The 19,152-nt window shown below is 42.8% G+C and overlaps 2 protein-coding genes and 1 long non-coding RNA gene across 11 annotated transcripts; 2 read left to right on the top strand and 1 right to left on the bottom strand.

The window, feature by feature from the left end:
• Window positions 1-2,503: 2,503 nt before the first annotated feature.
• LOC136982564 (sodium- and chloride-dependent glycine transporter 2-like) lies at window positions 2,504-18,091 on the top strand. Of its 9 annotated transcripts, XM_067279077.1 has the most exons (17): window positions 2,504-2,560; window positions 3,066-3,146; window positions 3,836-3,889; window positions 3,986-4,214; window positions 12,932-13,063; window positions 13,131-13,309; window positions 13,945-13,982; window positions 14,052-14,184; window positions 14,249-14,383; window positions 14,451-14,554; window positions 14,617-14,741; window positions 14,810-14,922; window positions 15,685-15,813; window positions 16,711-16,810; window positions 16,871-16,971; window positions 17,043-17,210; window positions 17,647-18,091. In XM_067279077.1, the coding sequence occupies exons 1-17, from the start codon at window positions 2,519-2,521 to the stop codon at window positions 17,764-17,766; spliced, it is 1,983 nt and encodes a 660-aa protein (XP_067135178.1). In that variant the 5' UTR covers window positions 2,504-2,518; the 3' UTR covers window positions 17,767-18,091. The 9 variants fall into 9 exon arrangements, with proteins under 9 accessions (XP_067135178.1, XP_067135182.1, XP_067135176.1 ...); XM_067279081.1 differs by lacking the exon at window positions 17,043-17,210; XM_067279075.1 differs by having other exon boundaries at window positions 16,711-16,971.
• LOC136982575 (uncharacterized) lies at window positions 8,061-9,652 on the top strand. Its single transcript, XR_010881901.1, has 2 exons — window positions 8,061-8,577; window positions 8,681-9,652. It is a non-coding gene; the product is annotated as an uncharacterized lncRNA (long non-coding RNA).
• On the bottom strand, window positions 9,684-11,980 carry LOC136982574 (uncharacterized). Its single transcript, XM_067279101.1, has 5 exons — window positions 11,753-11,980; window positions 10,440-10,617; window positions 10,248-10,361; window positions 10,126-10,182; window positions 9,684-10,036 (listed from the first exon to the last, which is right to left on the bottom strand). Exons 1-5 carry the CDS (start codon window positions 11,904-11,906, stop codon window positions 9,775-9,777), a joined length of 765 nt encoding a protein of 254 aa, XP_067135202.1. The 5' UTR covers window positions 11,907-11,980; the 3' UTR covers window positions 9,684-9,774.
• Window positions 18,092-19,152: the final 1,061 nt, after the last annotated feature.

Below are 19,152 nucleotides of genomic sequence, written 5' to 3'. Positions count from 1 at the left end.
AGGATCTTTCCGGCCGCGAATAACTGCCGGTTGCCGGGGAAATATTTCGGCCAGAAATTGCCAATCGAGTTAAAAAGAAAGAATCCGGCAACCGGAGTCGAGTAACCTTCCCGGCCGTTACTGGCTTTTATTTAGAAACATTTTTATTATTAAGCATAAAATAAAATTGCGTGTGGCGCCACCTGTTATCAGATTTTGTTTAAAAAGTTTCTATAGTTTTAATTACTATAAAATGGCAAAAAGCTTAGTTTTGAGGGTAGGATGAGTCATCGCGCCAAATTCCGTTCCTTAACCTTAACCCGTCCCGAGACATTAAACGGAACAGACGCTAACACACCACATACGCGGAATTTTTTGTCTTTTGTAGATTCGGGGGATCCGAAAACGGGCAGATTTGAGCGGAATTCGACACGATTCTCATACTTTCCCTGGTTAGGCATAGGTAACGGCCGCGGAGAAGTTTCGTCCCTTCGGCGTCTCTAAGGCGGGCGATTTCGGAAAGAAACTACTTGTTGGCACGGCACGGGGTGGTATCTGGCGCCCACCCACAGCCGCGCTTCGTTAACTTTCCCGTTCCACGCCCGGTTTGATTTTTCTCTTTCCGAAACGTTTTCGCAAATAACTTTATTTCGCCCGTCCCGGGTTTTCCCACAAATCGGTCGATAACGCCTTTCGACGGTGGGTGCGGTTAGTTATTAGCCAGGTTGAGGCCGAAGTTTTAAACGCGAAAACGTGTACGTCGGACGTTCGGCGCCGCTTTCCCGTAAGCCTAGAAGTTTGACAATGGCGTTTAGAATGTCGAGCGCGATTCGACCGACTTTCCAAACGCCATTGCCAAACTTCTAGGCTTACGGGAAAGCGGCGCCGAACGTCCGACGTACACGTTTTCGCGTTTAAAACTTCGGTTTCAACCTGGCTAATAAGAATAAAGTCGTTGGTCGTTAACGGCGGAAGCAGAAATCTCGGCAGTTATCGCTTCTCGCGGACGATGACGGCCCGCTCCCCTCCACCGTATCCGTATCGCCCGTTCCGTTTATAACGGTTTTCTAGTCCACCGGCGCCGCGCTAGTATTTTACTCTATCTCCGGAGCATTAAACGTTCCCGGTCGGCACTCCGGGCGTTAAAACGTAACGGTACGTGGCCACCGATCACGGGCACGTCCCGACCCTCGGGGGTAGCGGAACAAAGACAAAATAAGAGACGAAATACAAATGTCTCCGTTTTCTTTTCTATCCATTTACCACTACATTTCGATAATGTTTTCTCGAGAGACGAATCGAACCGCTTAAAAGGACGATTTTCTAATTAACAAACAGGTTCGTACGTACACATACCTCGTTTATTTTATTATTTTTATAAGTAAATAGAAAAGGATAGTCGATATCTACTCGCAAAATCAACAAATGTACGTAAAAACAAAGACGACGATGACGTAAAATTAAAAATACGTTACTTTATAGATTAAATACGATATAAATAGAAAGAAAAAAGTATAAAAGGTCTGGGAAAAAAATCGCTTTTTAACCCTTCCGACACGAAATAAGTAACCGTGCTACGAACGTGATTGGAAAATATTTCCTTTGCCTAACTCGCAAATAACTCCTAGGTCTTAGCCATATTTGTATTTATATACATTTTACCAACATTTACAAACAAATAAATAAATAATATTCGTCGAGTCGTCCGCTGGCCGAGCCTGCAAAAACTTTTAAGTTTCTGTCGCCAGGAGCGCCCAACAAATCAAATTCTTTTCATCTATCGTCGTATTCTCCGCGTTTACTTATTCCTTATAATATTAGATACGTAATGCGGAGACGCATTCTTCCCGACACAACTATTCCGGGCCGTTAAGCCAAGGCCTATATTAAAATCTTACAATTCGCGCTTATAATTACCGATAGTAAATTTTTCAAATCGCCCAGTCGGCTGTAACGGAGGCAAAAACCCGATATAACAATATATATGCGTGTGTATTAATTATATAACGCTTTCGCTTACGTAACGTATTATCCGGAATTTACCCGCCACCCGACGACGTCCGAGTTACCGTTCCGAAACTGCTTCGACTTACGAACGTCAAAAAACCGATGATACCCGTAAACCCCGGTCGACGCTCCCGGTAATTTGCGTCTTCGAATCGCCCGTTTGAAATTTTACGTCCCGCCCGGCCGAAGTAATAACTCATTTGATTTACGTTAAACCGGTTAAATTTTTCCTCTTTCTTAATTAAAATTTACAAAATTTAAGAAATCTCCCGCCATATAGACCGTGGGACGGTTCGAAATTTCGAACGAATTATGGGAGATTCGCTCGGTGGAACTCTCCGACTCTTTTCCGTTCCATTTTAAATTCGGCATTTAATCGACGTTTTTGGACGGAAATATCGACTTTGTGTTGGCTGCATTATTTAAATTATTTAACCGCACCCGAGAAGCGCCGGAAGAACCTTTTACCTAGGAGTTTCCCAGCCGAAATTCTCCTTTCGCGTAATCCGTATTTACGAGGAAGCGAATTTCTATGGATAATTTGGAACGGGAAGACGGTGGATCGACACCAGAAGTAAGACCTCGATTACTTATTCGTTTCCATTTTGGGGAAATCGGGAAATTTCTCTCTCTCAGAAAAGACGAAAATCGCGATTTAGAACAAAATTTAAAGTTTAAATGCGACGAACGACCCAGGCCGAACGTCCGTAGCCAATAAGCGGATGGCGCCGGTAAATTCTTTTATTTTCCGCGGAAATTAAACGATAGAGCATTCGATCGGCGGAAGAATGTCGTCTGTCGGAATTTATCTTTCGATCGTCGGCCGTTACTAAATGGCTATTTCGGCTTATTGGAATCGGTAAGCGAAACGCCGTTAGTCCGCAGCCTAATTTTAAAAAGAGTTTCCGAATTCGTCTTTTCGGAGAACGTCCGTCCGCGACTTTTTTCCCCGTCGGAAAATTCTTTATTTAGGCTAATTTAAATCTTTTCCGAAATAAGCGGATCGATTTATATTTCTTCGATAAGTTATTCGTACTTCCGGACGGTCGATACTTAAACCTTTAAAATCGTAAACGTAGGAAGAACCCGTCCGCGATCGACGGCGGAAAGAATCGGAAGAGTGGTACAAAGTGACCAACGATAAGAAAACGCATTTCCGGGTGAGAAATTTTCATTTTAATTTATACTAAAAACGTTTCTTTCGATTTCCTTCCCGGTTAAGTAATTTACGGATAGGCCAAATTAGTAGTATCGGCCTATTCCTTCTTCCTATCTTATCTCCCGACGTGGGAAAGATTCCGATTATTACCCACGCGCGCGGATTAACAACCGACCACCGCCTCCTCCGGTCCTATTAATGTCGCGGGCGACTCGACCCGCGCGGATATCGGTCCGATCGGTCGACTTTCCGTCGGCAAATTCCGTTCCGAGCGTGAAGATTTTTAATTCGACGGGATTCGGACCCTCATTCGCTACGGCGTGGTAATTCCGATTCCGAGAAAACCCCCGAAACGACCGGGGTGGAGCGCAGATTTTTATAAGGCGGTGACCGCCCACGTCGGATGGGAAGGAGTTTCCTTTAACGAAGATTTCGGAACCATTTTCACCAACGAAAACGACTTTTGTCGGCGCATTTAGATCGGTACTTCCGGTTTCGGACAAAATATGCGATTTCTCGAACGGGATGGGAAAATATTCCGTTCGAGAAATCGATTCCCACCCCGTCCGAATTAGGCTAATAAAGCTGGCCGCGCACTATTTAACGAGAAAAGATGCCGCTAAATGAACGACGAGAAAGAATATTTAGGCGGGTTTTAATTTTCTTTCGTATTTAAAAATTCGGAAATAGACGGAAGGCTTACAAGTAGGAGAAAATGTGTCCGAAGAGGACGACGAACGTCAGGTGAGCCGTTGTTTTTCCACTTTCGCCTCGGAAAATTTAGTCTAAAGTTTATCGGAGCGTTGGAAATTTCTGCTAATTAATGTTTAACATTTTAAGGAAAAGACTTTTCCAAATTACCGGACGACCAAAAAAAGGATTAGTCGGTTTCTGAACCGGACGAAAATATCCAGTATATCGAAAGAAGACGAAAGTCGGACCGATTCCGGAAGAACGGCTCGAGATAAATGGGGAAGCAAATGGGAATTCTTCTTGTCCTGTTTAGGACTTTCCGTAGGACTCGGCAACGTCTGGAGATTCCCTTATCTGGCTTACGAAAACGGAGGAGGTCAGTTCTAGTCGATTAAAGTTTTTTCTTCCGACCCAGCCAAATATTCTTGTCGGCTCCGCGCCGTATTTTGCCAATTCTTCCAATTAAGGAGACGACGCGAATAGTGTTCGTGGAAAGACGTCTTTTATCCGTTAACTACTCGAAGAAACCGCCCGGCCGTTCTTTATCCGGCTTCGATAATCTCGCGCATATTTCTTGTTCCGGTCGGCAAACGTACGCGTTGGGCACGTAGAAAATAATTTCTCCGCCAAAAACTTCGTTCGCATTTTAAAAGTCGCCGATAAATCGAAGGTCGGGCCTACCGCCGGCCACGAAATCGGTATCTTCGCGTTTATTTGCCGTTTTTGACCGTTAGTTGGCGGCGAAACACGCTTAGATTTAAGGCCACCCCGATTTACCGTCCTCCGCTTTTTACCTCGCCCGGCATTACTCGCCTGTTTTAAAATTAGCGCCAATTAAGTTTAAAAGTTTACCAATCCTATCCGTTAATTGCCTACGGCGCATCGTCCTTTAGGCGGCGAGATGGGGGAGGGTGTCGACGATGCGGCGACGCGGGGAGAGGAGAGGTGGTCCCAGTGTTTACGCGAACAAAATAACCCATTTATTTTGGAATATTCTGTCGTTAATCGACACTTATACGATAGCGCGAGTGGGGAGGGGAGGGGATTGACCGTGACGGATTGTATACAGAAGAGAAAATAAAAACTGAAGCAAAATATAATTTCGCAAATGTGCCCGCCACCTCACCGAAATTTTTTTCGCGGATATAGTAGGTGTTACAGACGTATTCGTCAATCTCGACTAATATTCACCGCAGCAATTTATTAATGTTAACAAAAATTCTAAAATATAACGTTAATTCTGCCAATTTAAAACGGTTTCGCCGTATTTAAAAACCGGTTAACCCGTGTCGAGAGTTTCCCGTTTTTGCCAGCGCCAGTCTGGCTACTTCCAAGTAACCGATACGTACTTTACTTTCCAGGCGCATAAATTTTAGTTTTCTTGGAAAATTTCGATCTACAACGATTTACTAACTGCAAACACTCGTACTGTACTATTCTTTTCCATTTGTTTGTAAGAAAAAGAGGCGTTAGAAGCGGTTCTATTCCTTCCGCCTAATCCGATAAGGACGAAATTTAAAAAATACAATCGAGGTCAGACACTTACCTCCGTCTGCGTCGTGTATTACGTACAGCATTTCTACTCCATAAGTCACTTAACATAAATATATATTTAACTACCCTTCTCGTACGTACAGTACATATACACAAAGAACGTTTAAGATTAGCTTCGAACTTTACAATATTCAAAGTAATTATAGGAAACTAAAATAGCGGCTTATTTAATTAATAATTTCGCAAAAATATTATCGTTTTCGTTATCATTAATAATACAATCTCGGCGTAAATGTTTATAAGGAAATTTCTCGAGTGTTACGGGTCATTAACGGTTAGAAAGAAATTCGACCGGACCTCGGCTTCTCTGGCTTTCGAATAACCACGGTCGTCCTTTAGATGCGACAAAACCTGTCAATTTGGACGTCAATACCCCGGACAGCTCCGTATCTTAAACACTTTCGCCGGGAACCAGATCTCGGACACTCTCTACCTAGACTTTGGTCACGTTTTTGCTATTTAAGTCAGATATTTTTAGAAAATTCTCTCTCTAATTTTTAAAGTCTCGAGTCATCCGCCGACGTCCCGTTTTAAGGTCTTATCGATTAAAAGCCGATGAGGAAAATTACGGTAAACACCCTTTTTATGGCATTTAGAGAGACTTTCCACATTCCCGACTACAAACGTTCTCGGGCACCGTTTCTTCCTATAGACCGGGCTGCCAAATTGGCTATTTCGGCGTCCATTTCGGCATCCAAAAGTTATGCCGCAATCGCCTATAAATTCGCCAAACTTTTTAGCATCGGAGAAATAAATGGCGGCTTTTGTTCGCCCCGAGTTGGCATTCGTTATCGCCAATCCGGTACGCGTTTTAGTTCATTTTTCGACCTACGTCGGCCATCGGGTGTCTATTTGAGATTTTAATACATTTTCGAGTTTTTCAAATAATTGACCGATTATTTATAAATAGTAATACCGACACTACCGGGATGCGAATCACACCGTCGGGACATCGACGGAGGGTAGAGCGGGCCCGTAGGAGCAAAAATCCAAAGGAACCATACCTCTACACGTGACTCTCGATGAGATGTAGCCCGTGGAAATCAGCCGCGCGCCATCGGAAGTGGAGACGCGCACCGCTAAGACTATGGCGTTTAATTATTTAGCCCGCGCGACTATGCCGGCTTTGAATAGCCCACTCGACTGTTGGCGAAGTACTCGACGATATAGTTTAGAGGTCGAGGCGAGGGATAGCCAGCCTCGACCTACGCGGAGCGTGGAGAATAGGCAGTAGTACTGTTTCACGGTAAATACCGTTTTTTAGTCAGTAGACGTTAATGCATTTACTGTTACGGGCGCCCATCGCCGTGCCTATAACAATTTGCCGGTGAGCGCGACGTCTACGAGCAAAATGGCCACCGGAACTGCGCCGTCGATTTCCACATTTAGACGCGAATATCTGGCAAAGGATGGCAATTCGGACTTTTCTTTATTCTTTACCGATAAATATCGTTAGTTCGTCCGATCACTACGTTTGCTTTCTTTTAACCACGCGATAAGCTTAGCGAAGCGGGCAGCGGGACTCCCTACAGCGCCTGGAAGTGGGCTGTAGACTGATTTCGGAGGGGGGCTATATCTGGCCAAGCGTCACGTATAGCGGTTCGGTTCCTTTGACTTTTCTTCGATATTACTGCATCGCTTTAAATGTCTACGTAGGTGATGAAACTAATGCAGCTACTAATTTAATTACAATATTTTGGATCGAGACAGCGAATGATAAGGATGCTCTTAATTTTAAACCAATTCGATCGAGTCGCATAAAATTTCGATCGCGTAATCGTTCGAAATTATTTAGATCGGAATCTCACTGGTTTTACGTAATTTTGGTTTAACGTGGTATAAAACTAACTGCCGGTACAAGTTTGTTTAAAACTCGCACTATTCAAAAGTGTAAAATGGCGGCTCCACAAGGTAACATTCGTATCCAATTCGTATTTTTATAGACCTCGCGTGCAGGAATATATGTAACACATTTCCTTCTTTATATGCCGTACTTATTTATTATACGCACGAACCTTAGTTTTTTCAAATTTTTGCCCTGTCTAAAATCTTTAGTTCACCCCCGGAATGGCGGTGATCAAAAAAGCCTCAGTTCTAGACAGCCTACTGCGGGGAAACTACTCCGGAATAAAATGTATTAATGCAGTACCTATATTTTGTACGGGTAGAATCGTAATGGCATCTGGACAGAATATTTATTTGTACACATTTTTTTGCACATCAATTTGAGCGTTTTATCGGCTGGTCCAAAAGTATAGTAGTTAGCGAAGGTGTACATTATAATCGTGAATATAGCCAATCTAAGCGCAATAAAAACTTTCTAAAATTTAGTAGTCCTCTAGCGGAGAAAAAAGACACGACATATTAATGAAAAGGCGATACCTATAAAAATGGTAATGGCTAATTGGATTTTTACAATCATTAACGGGAGTAAGGCGTATTCGTGAAACTATCGTACAAATACTATTATTATCGTACAGATGGCAACCCGAGTCGACGGCCGGCCGGAAGCGCGTACAAAGATTCTTTCTTCCCACGCTGCCACGTAGGACGTACCGTACCCTTAGGCCGCGACTCCACTAGCCGTAAAACAGCCGTAAAACCCCTCGCCGTAAAAGCTTTTAATCACGTGACTTATTTGCGTTTGCGCTCGGATTGCGGTGTTTTTACGGCGACGGTGCTGCCCCAAGTGTCGAACGTAAATACTTCTTCGCACGTGAATTGGTGAAAACGAAAGTATCGTAGCTTGATCGTTCATATTTGTCAGTGTATAAAATAATTTAAAATGGATCAGATACAAGCTGATATGATGTTTCAACTTTTTTCTGGACAATTTTTGTTGCTTTCTGCACTCATGAAACGAAAGCAACGCAAGCATCGTTTTTGGGTGAGGCCTTTATTTCGGAATAGAAGTTCCTTAGGTTATCATAATACACTTATGCGTGAACTTCGTTTTCAAGACCAGGAATACTATTATGAGTAAGTAATAAATCAAAATTATCGCAAAATCTTATAATGCATAAAAGTTTTATTAGTAGTAACGTGAATTTTGTTGACAGTTTTTTAAGAATGACACCTGATCTCTTTGAAGTGTTATTACAACGAGTAGAAAATCATATAAGCAAGCAAAATACACGTTTCAGAGAAGCAATTTCAGCAAGAGAACGCTTGGGAATAACTTTAAGGTACATTTTATACGATTAGAAGCTAATCACTGACTAGCTTAATCTGTTTTGATTGGATTAACAGTTCATTTTAACCGTTCATTTTATCATGTATTTTTTCTAGATTTTTAGCATCAGGGGAAACATACAGAAGTTTGTCATTTGCCTTTAGAGTTGGAAGACAAACAATAGCAAAAATTGTTCCAGAAACTTGCCATGCTCTTTGGACTCACTTAAAATCAGACTGCATGCAATTTCCATCAACGCCAAATGAATGGAAAGGTATTGCAGAAAATTTTTTAAAAGCTTGGCAATTGCCACACTGCTGCGGTAGCATTGATGGGAAACACGTGTTGATGGTTTGTCCAAAAAATAGTGGAAGTTTAAACTTTAATTACAAAGGAACATTTAGTAATGTATTGCTAGCAGTGGCAGATGCCAATTATAAATTTTTGTATATAGACTATGGACACTATGGAAGTGAGAGTGATGGAGGAATATTTAGAAAAGTTCAATTTGGTCAAATGATGGAAACCTGTAGATTAAACTTGCCCAATGACAATTACCTGCCAAATTCTGAAATTATGTTTCCTTTTTATTTCATTGGTGATTAAGCTTTCCCACTTAAAAGAAATTTGATGCGACCATATCCCAGACGCTCAGCTATTAGCCGATCACAACGAGTCTATAACTATAGACTGTGTCGTGCTCGTCGAGTAGTAGAAAATGCTTTTGGAATTTTAAGCTCTCGTTTTCGAATCTTCAAACGACCCTTAACATACAGTGAAGATAACACAACAAAGATGGTATTGGCAGCTTGCATCTTACACAATTTTCTTATAAGAGAGTCAGCTTCTTACATTAATGCTGGAGATTGTGATTCAGAAGATGAACATGGCAATCTTATCCCAGGGAGGTGGAGAGCAACAGCTGATCAAATGAGAAGTTGCACACAGGTAGCAAGCAATATGTACTCTACTGAAGCAAGAGAATTGAGGAATAAATTAGCAGACTACCTATGTACCACTGGGTCTTGCCATAGGCAATAGACTACCATTTTTTATTACTAAGTTTCAATAAAGAATTATTTTTATTACTCTTGTGTTTTAAAGACATTGTAACAAATATAGGTTTTCAAAAAAATTTATTAATATAACAAAATTAATTACATAAATAAATTACATTGATCTATTACATTACAATTTATTAATTATTAATTCACTCATTCTCTTCGTCGTTCACTGCATCAATTTCGAAAAGAATCTCTTGAATTCTTTTCATCGCTATTCGTTGGTTTTTGTTGCTCATTTTTTCCAGCATACTTTCAACAAATTCACAAAATGGTTTGATATGTGATTTGTTTTTTTGTATTGTAGCATTGGCTCGCTGCATGGCTTCAGCAGACATTTTAAATATTGCTAATAGTTCTTCCATTTGTGGATCAGATGATTTTCTAATCCGTTTTAAATGTGAAGAAGTGCTGTAAAGTACAAAATATATATCACAAATGTATTAACACGTACAAACAAAAAGCTTTAGAATAGTACAGACTGAACGTATATACAGTACCTGCTCTCCGAAGCTTCCATATGTAATTGTGATGATGACGATGATGATGATGCAGGCCTATAACAGGTAAAAAGCAGGAGTAGGTAAAAAGGCAATCAGTGAATAACTATTGGAGTGCTTACCTAAAAAGAAATGTTTCATTGTCACTGGGACACGAAAGTTCTACCGACTCAGCATAAACGGGCTCAATATCTTCTGGCGGATCTGCTGCTACCGGTGATATATTGTTGAGGGTTCTGTATTTATACAAAATTGCATATAAAAATTCTTGCTTCATCCATAAAATGTATTCTTTTTGAACCTAAAATACTTACTCTTCGTTTGTTTGTGGACAGCGCCTCATAAACCCATCTATAATATCATATAGGTACCATTGCGATACATATACAGCATCACTTCCACTTCCAGTACGTTTGCTCTCTTCCACCTTTTTACACTCTCTCGTATATCGATCCCGTTGTGTTTTCCAGCGGCTTTCAGCACTGGTAGCATCTGTAACGTAAAAAGTTTATAGAAGTGTTGTACAACTTCTTCACTATTCATTCAATCACACGCATTTTAAGCACTAAAATACAATACAAAAATATTCCATATCATACTCAATTAATTTATTGCTCGATACATTTCTGACAACATACACACATATAATAAAATTTAATTTTAGAACAGAATAATTTAGTATATAAATTTAACTATAATTGTATAATTCCAGTGACATACTTGTATATAGGTAAACAAAAAGAAAATTAAAAACTTGTAAATAAACACATGGCATATAAACCATAATTAAATATAATCATCATAATTCAGCAGTTGTAAAACACTAAAACTTAAATCACTGTGAAATAATAAAAGAATATAGAATATATATCATATAGAAAAAATAATTGAAAGGAAAAAAACAATAAAAAGAAAATATGAATATTTGGAACTAATTAAATTACAGAAAAAGAATGAATAAACGTTCAGGCACAGTGTAAATATTTGAATCATATCAGTTGTCCAGATTATGATAGTTAAGAAGAAAAAGTATTAATGGATTTCTAATAAATTAAAGTTTGTTTTGAATAATGAATTATTATATTAAAATAAAATCAATTAAAAAGTTTTTGGAAAAGAATCAATAAAAAAGAGAATTGTCACAAGAAGAAAAATGTAATAAAATAGAAAAAATATTTCAACATTTCATAATTAATTTTTTAAGAACTGTATACTTTATATCATTATTTAAGTAGATAATATAGAAATATTGTTAATAATAATAATTCACAACTGAAGAGGGACTGATAATCAAATAGAGCAATCTAAAATGCATATTGGATATTAATTAAATGAATTAAAACTTGTAATAATATAAAAAAAAAAAAATTATCCGAAACGTCCAGCGTGATTAAATCCAAATTTTTATAATAAAATTCTCCCATTTAACGTAAGTAAAAACTTGTGTATGTACAGTACAATATAAAATTGTATATGTGATACATCTTTAAAAAGACAATGATTATTATGGTATATTCTAGGATTTTTTACTATAATTACAAATATAGTAAAAATAATATCTTTAATATCATATTATTAAGATACTATAGTTAGCATGCTAGGCTTGGATTTTTTAATATGTACTCACCTAAATTGTAAGATTTTCCTATGGCCGTCCATATCGCGTGTTTCAGGCATACATTCTTGTAATCACGATGCCTCTTGTCGTATAAACATGGATATTTACGAATATTTTCGATAAATTTCTCCAAATCAATTCGAGGTCTTTTCGCAATAGCCATGTTAGAAAGTACACAAAAGCTCTTTTCCCGCAATTTTCGCCCGGTGTCGTGATGACGTAGTTCCGCCGACTTCTGATTGGTTGAAGGTACCGTTTTACGGTCGAATTCGCATCGAAAGTTAAACACTGCTCAAATCGCTTTTACGTTAGTTTTACGACCTGCTCGGGCATAAAATATCTTGGTCGCGTGATTAAAAGCTTTTACGGCGAGGGGTTTTACGGCAGTTTTACGGCAGTTTTGCGGCTAGTGGAGTCGCGGCCTTAGTCACCCACCGACCTTGGGGTGACTTTGGCCGCCAATGGCCGGACGGATAAAATCGTCGAAGACCGGACCGGCCGGTACGGGTTCACTCGTGGCCGAAGGACCTCGACATTTCTAACATTCGAAGTGGCCAATTTCCCAAAGACAATCTTCCCGTGGCCACGTTATCCCATTAAACGAACCGTGTGACTAATTCTTAATTCTTCGAAAAGTACAGTATAACTATTTAGACAGTGATTGCGTTGGTGTTTAAATTGTTCGCACTGTACGGTACTCGAACAAAAATCAATAAGTCGATGACGTTACTCGCTGGACACGTGGTAGAATAGGCACGCCCGGTCTCCCAGTCTAGATTCTCATTTTTCACGTTTTTCGGGACAAAGACTACTCTAGGTTATATCTCGGACGCGTTGTTGCCGAGCCAAAGGGGTCCGACGTAAACAGGTTTCGCCGTATTACTATTTAAACGGTAACTTATATAAAATAGAAGATATGTTAACATTTCGGTTTGGCCGCTTAAGTGCGGCCGAATCTACGTTTAATCGATTATTTCGAAGGTCTTCTCTTAAAACGTAAAATGACAATCGTCGCCGTATTCGGGCAAATAAGTCGAAAATAAAAGTTAACGTTTAATAAGTAAATATATTGAAGTTCTCGAAAGGTTCGTACCGTCGACCGGGCAGATTCGACAATCTCCCGTCAAAGGATAAACCGAAACGTATTCTCGTAGTCGTCCGTCTGATCCGAAAAAATTTTTTCCACAGGCGCCTTCTTAATACCTTACTTCGTCGTGCTGTTTCTCTCCGGCAAACCTCTGTACTTTTTGGAACTGGCCATGGGTCAATTCTCGGGAAAGAGCTGCCTCGGCGTTTGGTCTTGCGCTCCCCTGGCCAAAGGTGAGACCGAGATCAAATATTAAAGCGTATCGGTATATTTGTCTATACGTAATACGTAATTTTGCAGGTGTAGGAATCGCCATGTGTTCGGTCACTTTCTGCATCGTCATATACTACAACGTCATACTGACCTACACCCTTTACTACATGTCGGCTTCGTTCGCTTCCGTCTATCCCTGGAACACCTGCGACTTGGAATGGGCAAAGAACGCGTCTTGTAGGACGAGACGGGATTCCATTCGATACGTAAGTAAAAAAGCGGAGATCGGAGGCTCGTTTTCTTCGTCACCCGACCCGTAGCCACAGAATAAAATAGATCTAATCCATATTTTGACGGATTAGATCGGCACGAAACGATAAATTGTAGAATAGAACCGACGATATATTACAGCCAGTGTTTTATTCTCGTAATTTGGAGGAGAAACGGAGAATAATCGCCCGGGAAATGTTCGTCGGAGGTCGAGATTTAAATTCGACGGGGATTTTCTCGTAATCGGGTGTGTTAAAATTACGTTTCTTCCCCGTAACTCGCAATTTAACACCGTTTTTGTTTTCTATACATTTCTTCCAACGTTCGTCCGTTCGCTTAAACTGCCGAGAGACGAGGTCACGCCATACGCCGGATGGTACTTTTTACGTTCGTATCGGTCCCTCCCGAGGGACTAAAGATTTCGATTAACGGAGTGACCGGGTTAGTGTTTCGTTTCTCGTCACGGGAATACGTCCACTTCCTTTAACGTAGACGACGAAGGAATTCGACACGGGAGTGTAAATACGAACTTTCGGCGGAGGAGGAATCGCGGTCCTCTCCGTCTCCTTTCTAACTAAACCGGGTTTTCGTTAAAAGACGGAAAAATAATTTTTTTTCTTCTTTTTCCTAGAACGTCAGCGGGAAAACGCCGAGCGAAATCTATTGGGAGTAAGTAGATTTTCGTAACTTATGTTTACTTAAGAGAAACGACACGTGACCCGGTCGGATTATCTTCAGAAAGAACGTGTTAGGCGCCACCGACGATTCGTCCAATTTGGGAGGAATCAAGTGGGACCTGTTCTTTACTTTGATGCTGGCTTGGACGGTCATCGCCGTCTGCGTCGTCAACGGAATCAAAACTTCCGGAAAGGTGGGTGCCGCCATAATTTCGTCGGGTCCGGAACGTTCCGATCGACGAACTTTCTACCTCGCAGGTGGTCTACTTCGCCGCCACCTTCCCTTACGCCGTCTTGGTCCTTTTCTTCGTGGTGGGATTGTTTCGACCGGGAGCCAAAGACGGAATCGTCTACTTCCTCTACCCCACTTGGTCCAAATTACTAAACGTGGAGGTTGGCCGCCATCGTACTCTAAACGCGCGTGGTCTGTAAATATCGTGAATAAGCGTTGTTTTTCCAGGTGTGGAAAGCGGCGGCGGGACAGATGTTCTTCTCGCTGGGCGTGTCCATGGGGGCATTGATCTCCTACGGCAGCTACAACGAATTTCACCACGACGTGTACAAGTGAGTAACGCCGACGTTCCACCGATTGCCGAAGGTTAAACGTCGCATTTGCATTTATACAGGGACGTGATAATAATAAGTCTGTCGGACACGTCGACTAGCATTTTGTCGGGCTTCGTGGTCTTTTCCACTCTGGGTAGTTTGGCCCGGGACCTGGACGTGGAAGTTTCCGAAGTGGTGGCCGGAGGTACCGTAGGTCCCTGCCGCCCGTCGGCCTTCCCAAACTCGAAGGTAACCGGAGATTAATAATTGCAGGATTCGGACTGGCTTTCGTGGTTTATCCGGAAGCGCTGAACTCCTTTCCTCTGCCGCAATTTTGGTCCTTCCTCTTCTTCTTCATGTTATTTACCTTGGGAGTCGACAGCCAGGTGAGTACTCTCCTCGAGTAATCACCCGCGAATACAAAATAAGTTCGGTCGTCCGGAAACGGCGTTACCGCGGGAGTTTAAAGGATTTCGCGACCAACCGAACGGTCTGGGTGGGAAATAAACTGCGTAAGAAACGGGTTTACCGGAAAGCTACCGCTCTCGAGAAAGGTCGTGGGAAAGTTTATTTCCGCCCGAGACTGCCTCCTTTGTTAAATTAAAGGCGGAGACTAAGCGCCGTACATAAAGCCAACAGCGCCGAAGATTAAGCTTCCGTAGTTATAAATAAACTTTACGCTTAATGCCGGACGAAAAAGAGCTTTCTCCGAGGGAGGGGGTGGTGAGCTTCGGCCTATTAAACCTCGACGATAAATACGACGTTGGGCAAAAAGGCCGGCCGGGCGAAATTAAAAAAACTATTTTCCCTTCTTTCGGGATTTTTACAAAAGTTGACAAGACGAGAATCCCGTAATCTGGCAAACGACCGAACTCCCGACGAATTACGCGTTTCTCGGTCGTCTTCGCAAATCGCTTAACTTATCGGCTAAACAGATAACGGACGAGGGACGAAAAGGCCAAGTACGACGCGGTTTTAAGCGTACTTTTACTTACGCTCTCGTTTTTTTAAAACCGGAGTTTAAACGGCTTATCTGTTCCAAACAATTGTTAAAAGGCGGTCGGACACTCATTACCGCTCGAATCCGGTCCCGAAAAGTAACTTTTCCCGTCTCGACGTCCGATTATTTTACTTTTTTTCAATTTCAGTTCGGTTTGGTAGAAAATCTTCTGACCAGCATCTCGGACGAATTCCCCGAACTCAGACGCCGGAAGAAAGCGCTGTGCCTGGCCCTCTGTCTCCTTTGTTTTCTCCTGGGCATCCCTTGCGTCACTCGGGTAAGCCCACGCTTCTCGTCTCTCTTTTCCGCAAAAAGGATGTTTTCGCCGTTCGACGTCGAAATTCGCGCTACGGTGGGGGGACGACCGATCCCCTCGCCGTAGACCCCCAAACTCCGGCACCGGCAAAATTATTTTTACTCTCGAGTACTTTCGCCTTAGATGGTTTCGAGGATGCGTCGGACGATTTTCGAAATTGGAAAGCGACGTATCTAAATAGGCCCACGGACCGTTGTAGAGAACTTAAAAATAAAAATAGAATATTTGCTCTTATAAAAGATCGTTCGTTACGCAAAAACCTGGAAGTTAACAATACGCGTATACAAATAAACGTAATCTTTTAGCTTCTTTTTCGTTTACTACGTCGGTAAGCAACTTTTGCGGGGTGGTTTGTGTATTAGGATACGGATATTGTTAAATTTTGGTGGTTAAAGGATATAAAATGGTTTTTTAAAACAAAATATCGTAACGTATGGCGCCACCAAATTTCTAAATGTTGCCGGGAAAGTCGAGCGACTCGTACGCCGGTTTATTAGGATAGACGCCATTTGTAGTTAAATTTGTATCCGTGGAAAATTAACGACGATATTTTTATTACTACGATGGAAAGAATCGACCGTATTTGTTTAAATAACGAAATATCGATTAGACGGACGGGACGGGATGGCTCCGACCCCAAATCCCCACGCGGGGCCGTGCGGCACATTTTCTCGGTACGACGCGATTCTTCAAAATTCCGCTCCCTTACGGTGCCGCCTCTCCGCATCGTAGCCCGGGACGTCCCCGTCCCCACGTCCGGAACGAAGAAAGTGTCAATTCGGAGTCATTCTAATATTTAAATATTTGCAGCCATTTAAATATATTTTGTTATAACCGATTTTAAACGCGGTATTTTAGGGAGGACAATACGTCGTAAGCATTATGGACGAATACGGAGGAGGAAGCGCCTTGGTTCTGGTGGCCGTATTCGAATGCGTGGGATTCTGTTGGGTTTACGGTAAGGAGAGTCTTCCCTTTCCTTTTTTTTTTCGTTTCCGACGGTATTTTTCGTCCCCAGGAGTGGAGAACGTCGGCGCAGACGTCCGAGCCATGTTGGGCTTCGAACCCGGTGGCTACTGGAAGACGACTTGGCGCTACACCTGCCCCTTGGTTCTCTCGGTGAGTATCGACGGTTGCCGAATCTTTGGCCGGGTGACCGAGACGTTAATCGGCGATTCCACGGTTTTCAGTTCGTCTTCGTCTACGGGGTGGCCACTCGGACTCCGCTAAGCGCCGATGCTCGTTATCCGGTTTGGGCCGACGCGGCGGGTTGGTGCGTTTCCACTCTGATCTGGGTGCCGATTCCTTTGTGGGCGGCGGTGGTCGTCTACAAACAAAAGGCCTCCACCTACCGCCGGGTGAGTATTTCCGTTTTGTTCGTTCTCTCACGAAATATTTAATGCATTTTTTAGACATTCGATAATAGTCTCGAAATAAATTCTCGTTGGAAAAAGATCCGGGACTAACTCTAGGGACTATCCCGCGGAGTCTAGGATAAAGTTTGGCCAGAGGTTTCCAACCGGACTTACAAACGATTTCGCGTTAGTTTTAACCGGCGAAATCGTCCGACCGCCGAACGGCCCGGAATCGAATCCGGCTGGGCGGAAAACCCCGGAATTTTCGGGGCGGGTCCGTTCCCGGTCGGCACCGAGAGGGCCGGAAGAAAGGTCCCGTCGGCGCCGACCGGCCAGAGTCGAAAATAAAATCGGTAGAATTACGTATATATCTCCGAAATTTTCGTAATATAGGCTATTGTTAAAGCGCGAAATTAATTTTTCTTTCGTTTTATTTCAGAAACTGGAAATGTCTTTAATACCGACCGGAGACTGGGGCCCTAACCGTCCCCGGACGGAAAATTCCCTCGCCGGGGGCCGCCCGCCACCCACGACTATCGAAAATGGAAATTCCGCGTAATTCGGCCTTTCGGGAAATCGCCGCTAAATTCGTCGGTCGGCCGTCCGGCCGGTTAGACTTAAATTTTCTCCGGGTCGACCGTTAAATAAGAAATTTGGCCGGGAATAAAACCACTAAAGCCGAAACTGGCGATAAACGGGAGCCCGGAGACCAGTTTTTGGCGGCGTGGGTAAAAGACGACAAAACTGGAAACGATCCCGCCGCGCAATCGTTTCTATCCGACAATTGGAAAATATTTGCAGTCGGGTGGGAAAGGCCGGGAAGCCGCGCCCATCCGACTTTGGATATAGGAAAAGTATGGAATTAAATGTAACCTTACATCGTATGTATTTCGGGTGTTTTTAAATTTTCCCTCCTAGCCCGTTTCTTTCGGAACTGTCTAAGTTTTATACGGGAACGTGTACTTCCGTATAGAAATCATTAGCCGGGGAAATCGAAAAGATGGCATAATTTAGACTTTTCCCGAGAAAAAGTTCCAGCCGTCGGCCGGCATCTGCATTCCTAACGCGTCGATAAACCATCGGACCCAACGCTTTTGCCGGTAGTCGGCGGCCGGGATAAAAAGTCGTCTACGAAACGTCCCCGGTGGGGAGGGGTAAAGAGTGGCCGTTTTGCCCGGGAGTGTCCACCCTCTTCTTTGTCGCGACTTTCGTTCCGTCGTAATCTCCTTCCCGGCGGTAGAAAATCCCCGTCGTCGTCGTTTTCTATTTTTAGTAAAGGTCGGAGGCCGGTGTTTAAAACGAATAGTTTACGTCTAGATGCCGTTCGTTTTACGCGCGGTACTCCGTAATTATTTATATTTTCTTTTTACCGTCGACCTTGGCAATCGGGCTAACGTACTTCGGGCTTTACCCCGCGTTTACGTCGGAACGTTCGACAATTTGTCTTAATTTGTTACGCCGGCGCCTCGGGTCCACCCACCGGCCGTAATATTCACTCCCGCTTATCGCTCCCGGATATTTTCTTAATAAACTTTTAATTTGACCCGGACGTCCCTCTTTCCGCCTCCTCGTTCGTCCTTAACTTATTTCGCCACCCGGGTCCGAAGTTTAAACGTTCTTCCTCGACGTTAATTCGTCCTATTTTCTGGCCAAAAAATAAATTCCTCTCCAAACCGGAATTTACCGTCTCCCTTCCTACCGCGCGAGCTATCCTTCTCCCGCATCCACTTTCCTTCTAAGCCACCGTAAATTTACGTACCGACGGACTTTATTTTCCCCGGGATTCCGAAGTTTGCCTTTCGGAACACGGGAAACCCACCGGCTTCTTTAAAACCCGAATCGGCCCGCCGATGACCCAGCGGTTCCGGTTACGTTCCCCAACACCGGGAGTTGGGTGGTAAGTTGGCGCCCGGCAAGGTGAAGTTTTCCGGGTTTTATTCGCCCG

Source organism: Centruroides vittatus, unplaced genomic scaffold (genome assembly GCF_030686945.1).
Source record: "Centruroides vittatus isolate TY-2023 unplaced genomic scaffold, ASM3068694v2 contig_854, whole genome shotgun sequence".
Lineage (NCBI taxonomy): Eukaryota > Metazoa > Arthropoda > Arachnida > Scorpiones > Buthidae > Centruroides > Centruroides vittatus.
The sequence above is the reverse complement of the archived record's forward strand: the minus strand, read 5'-3'. Positions and strand labels throughout refer to the sequence as shown.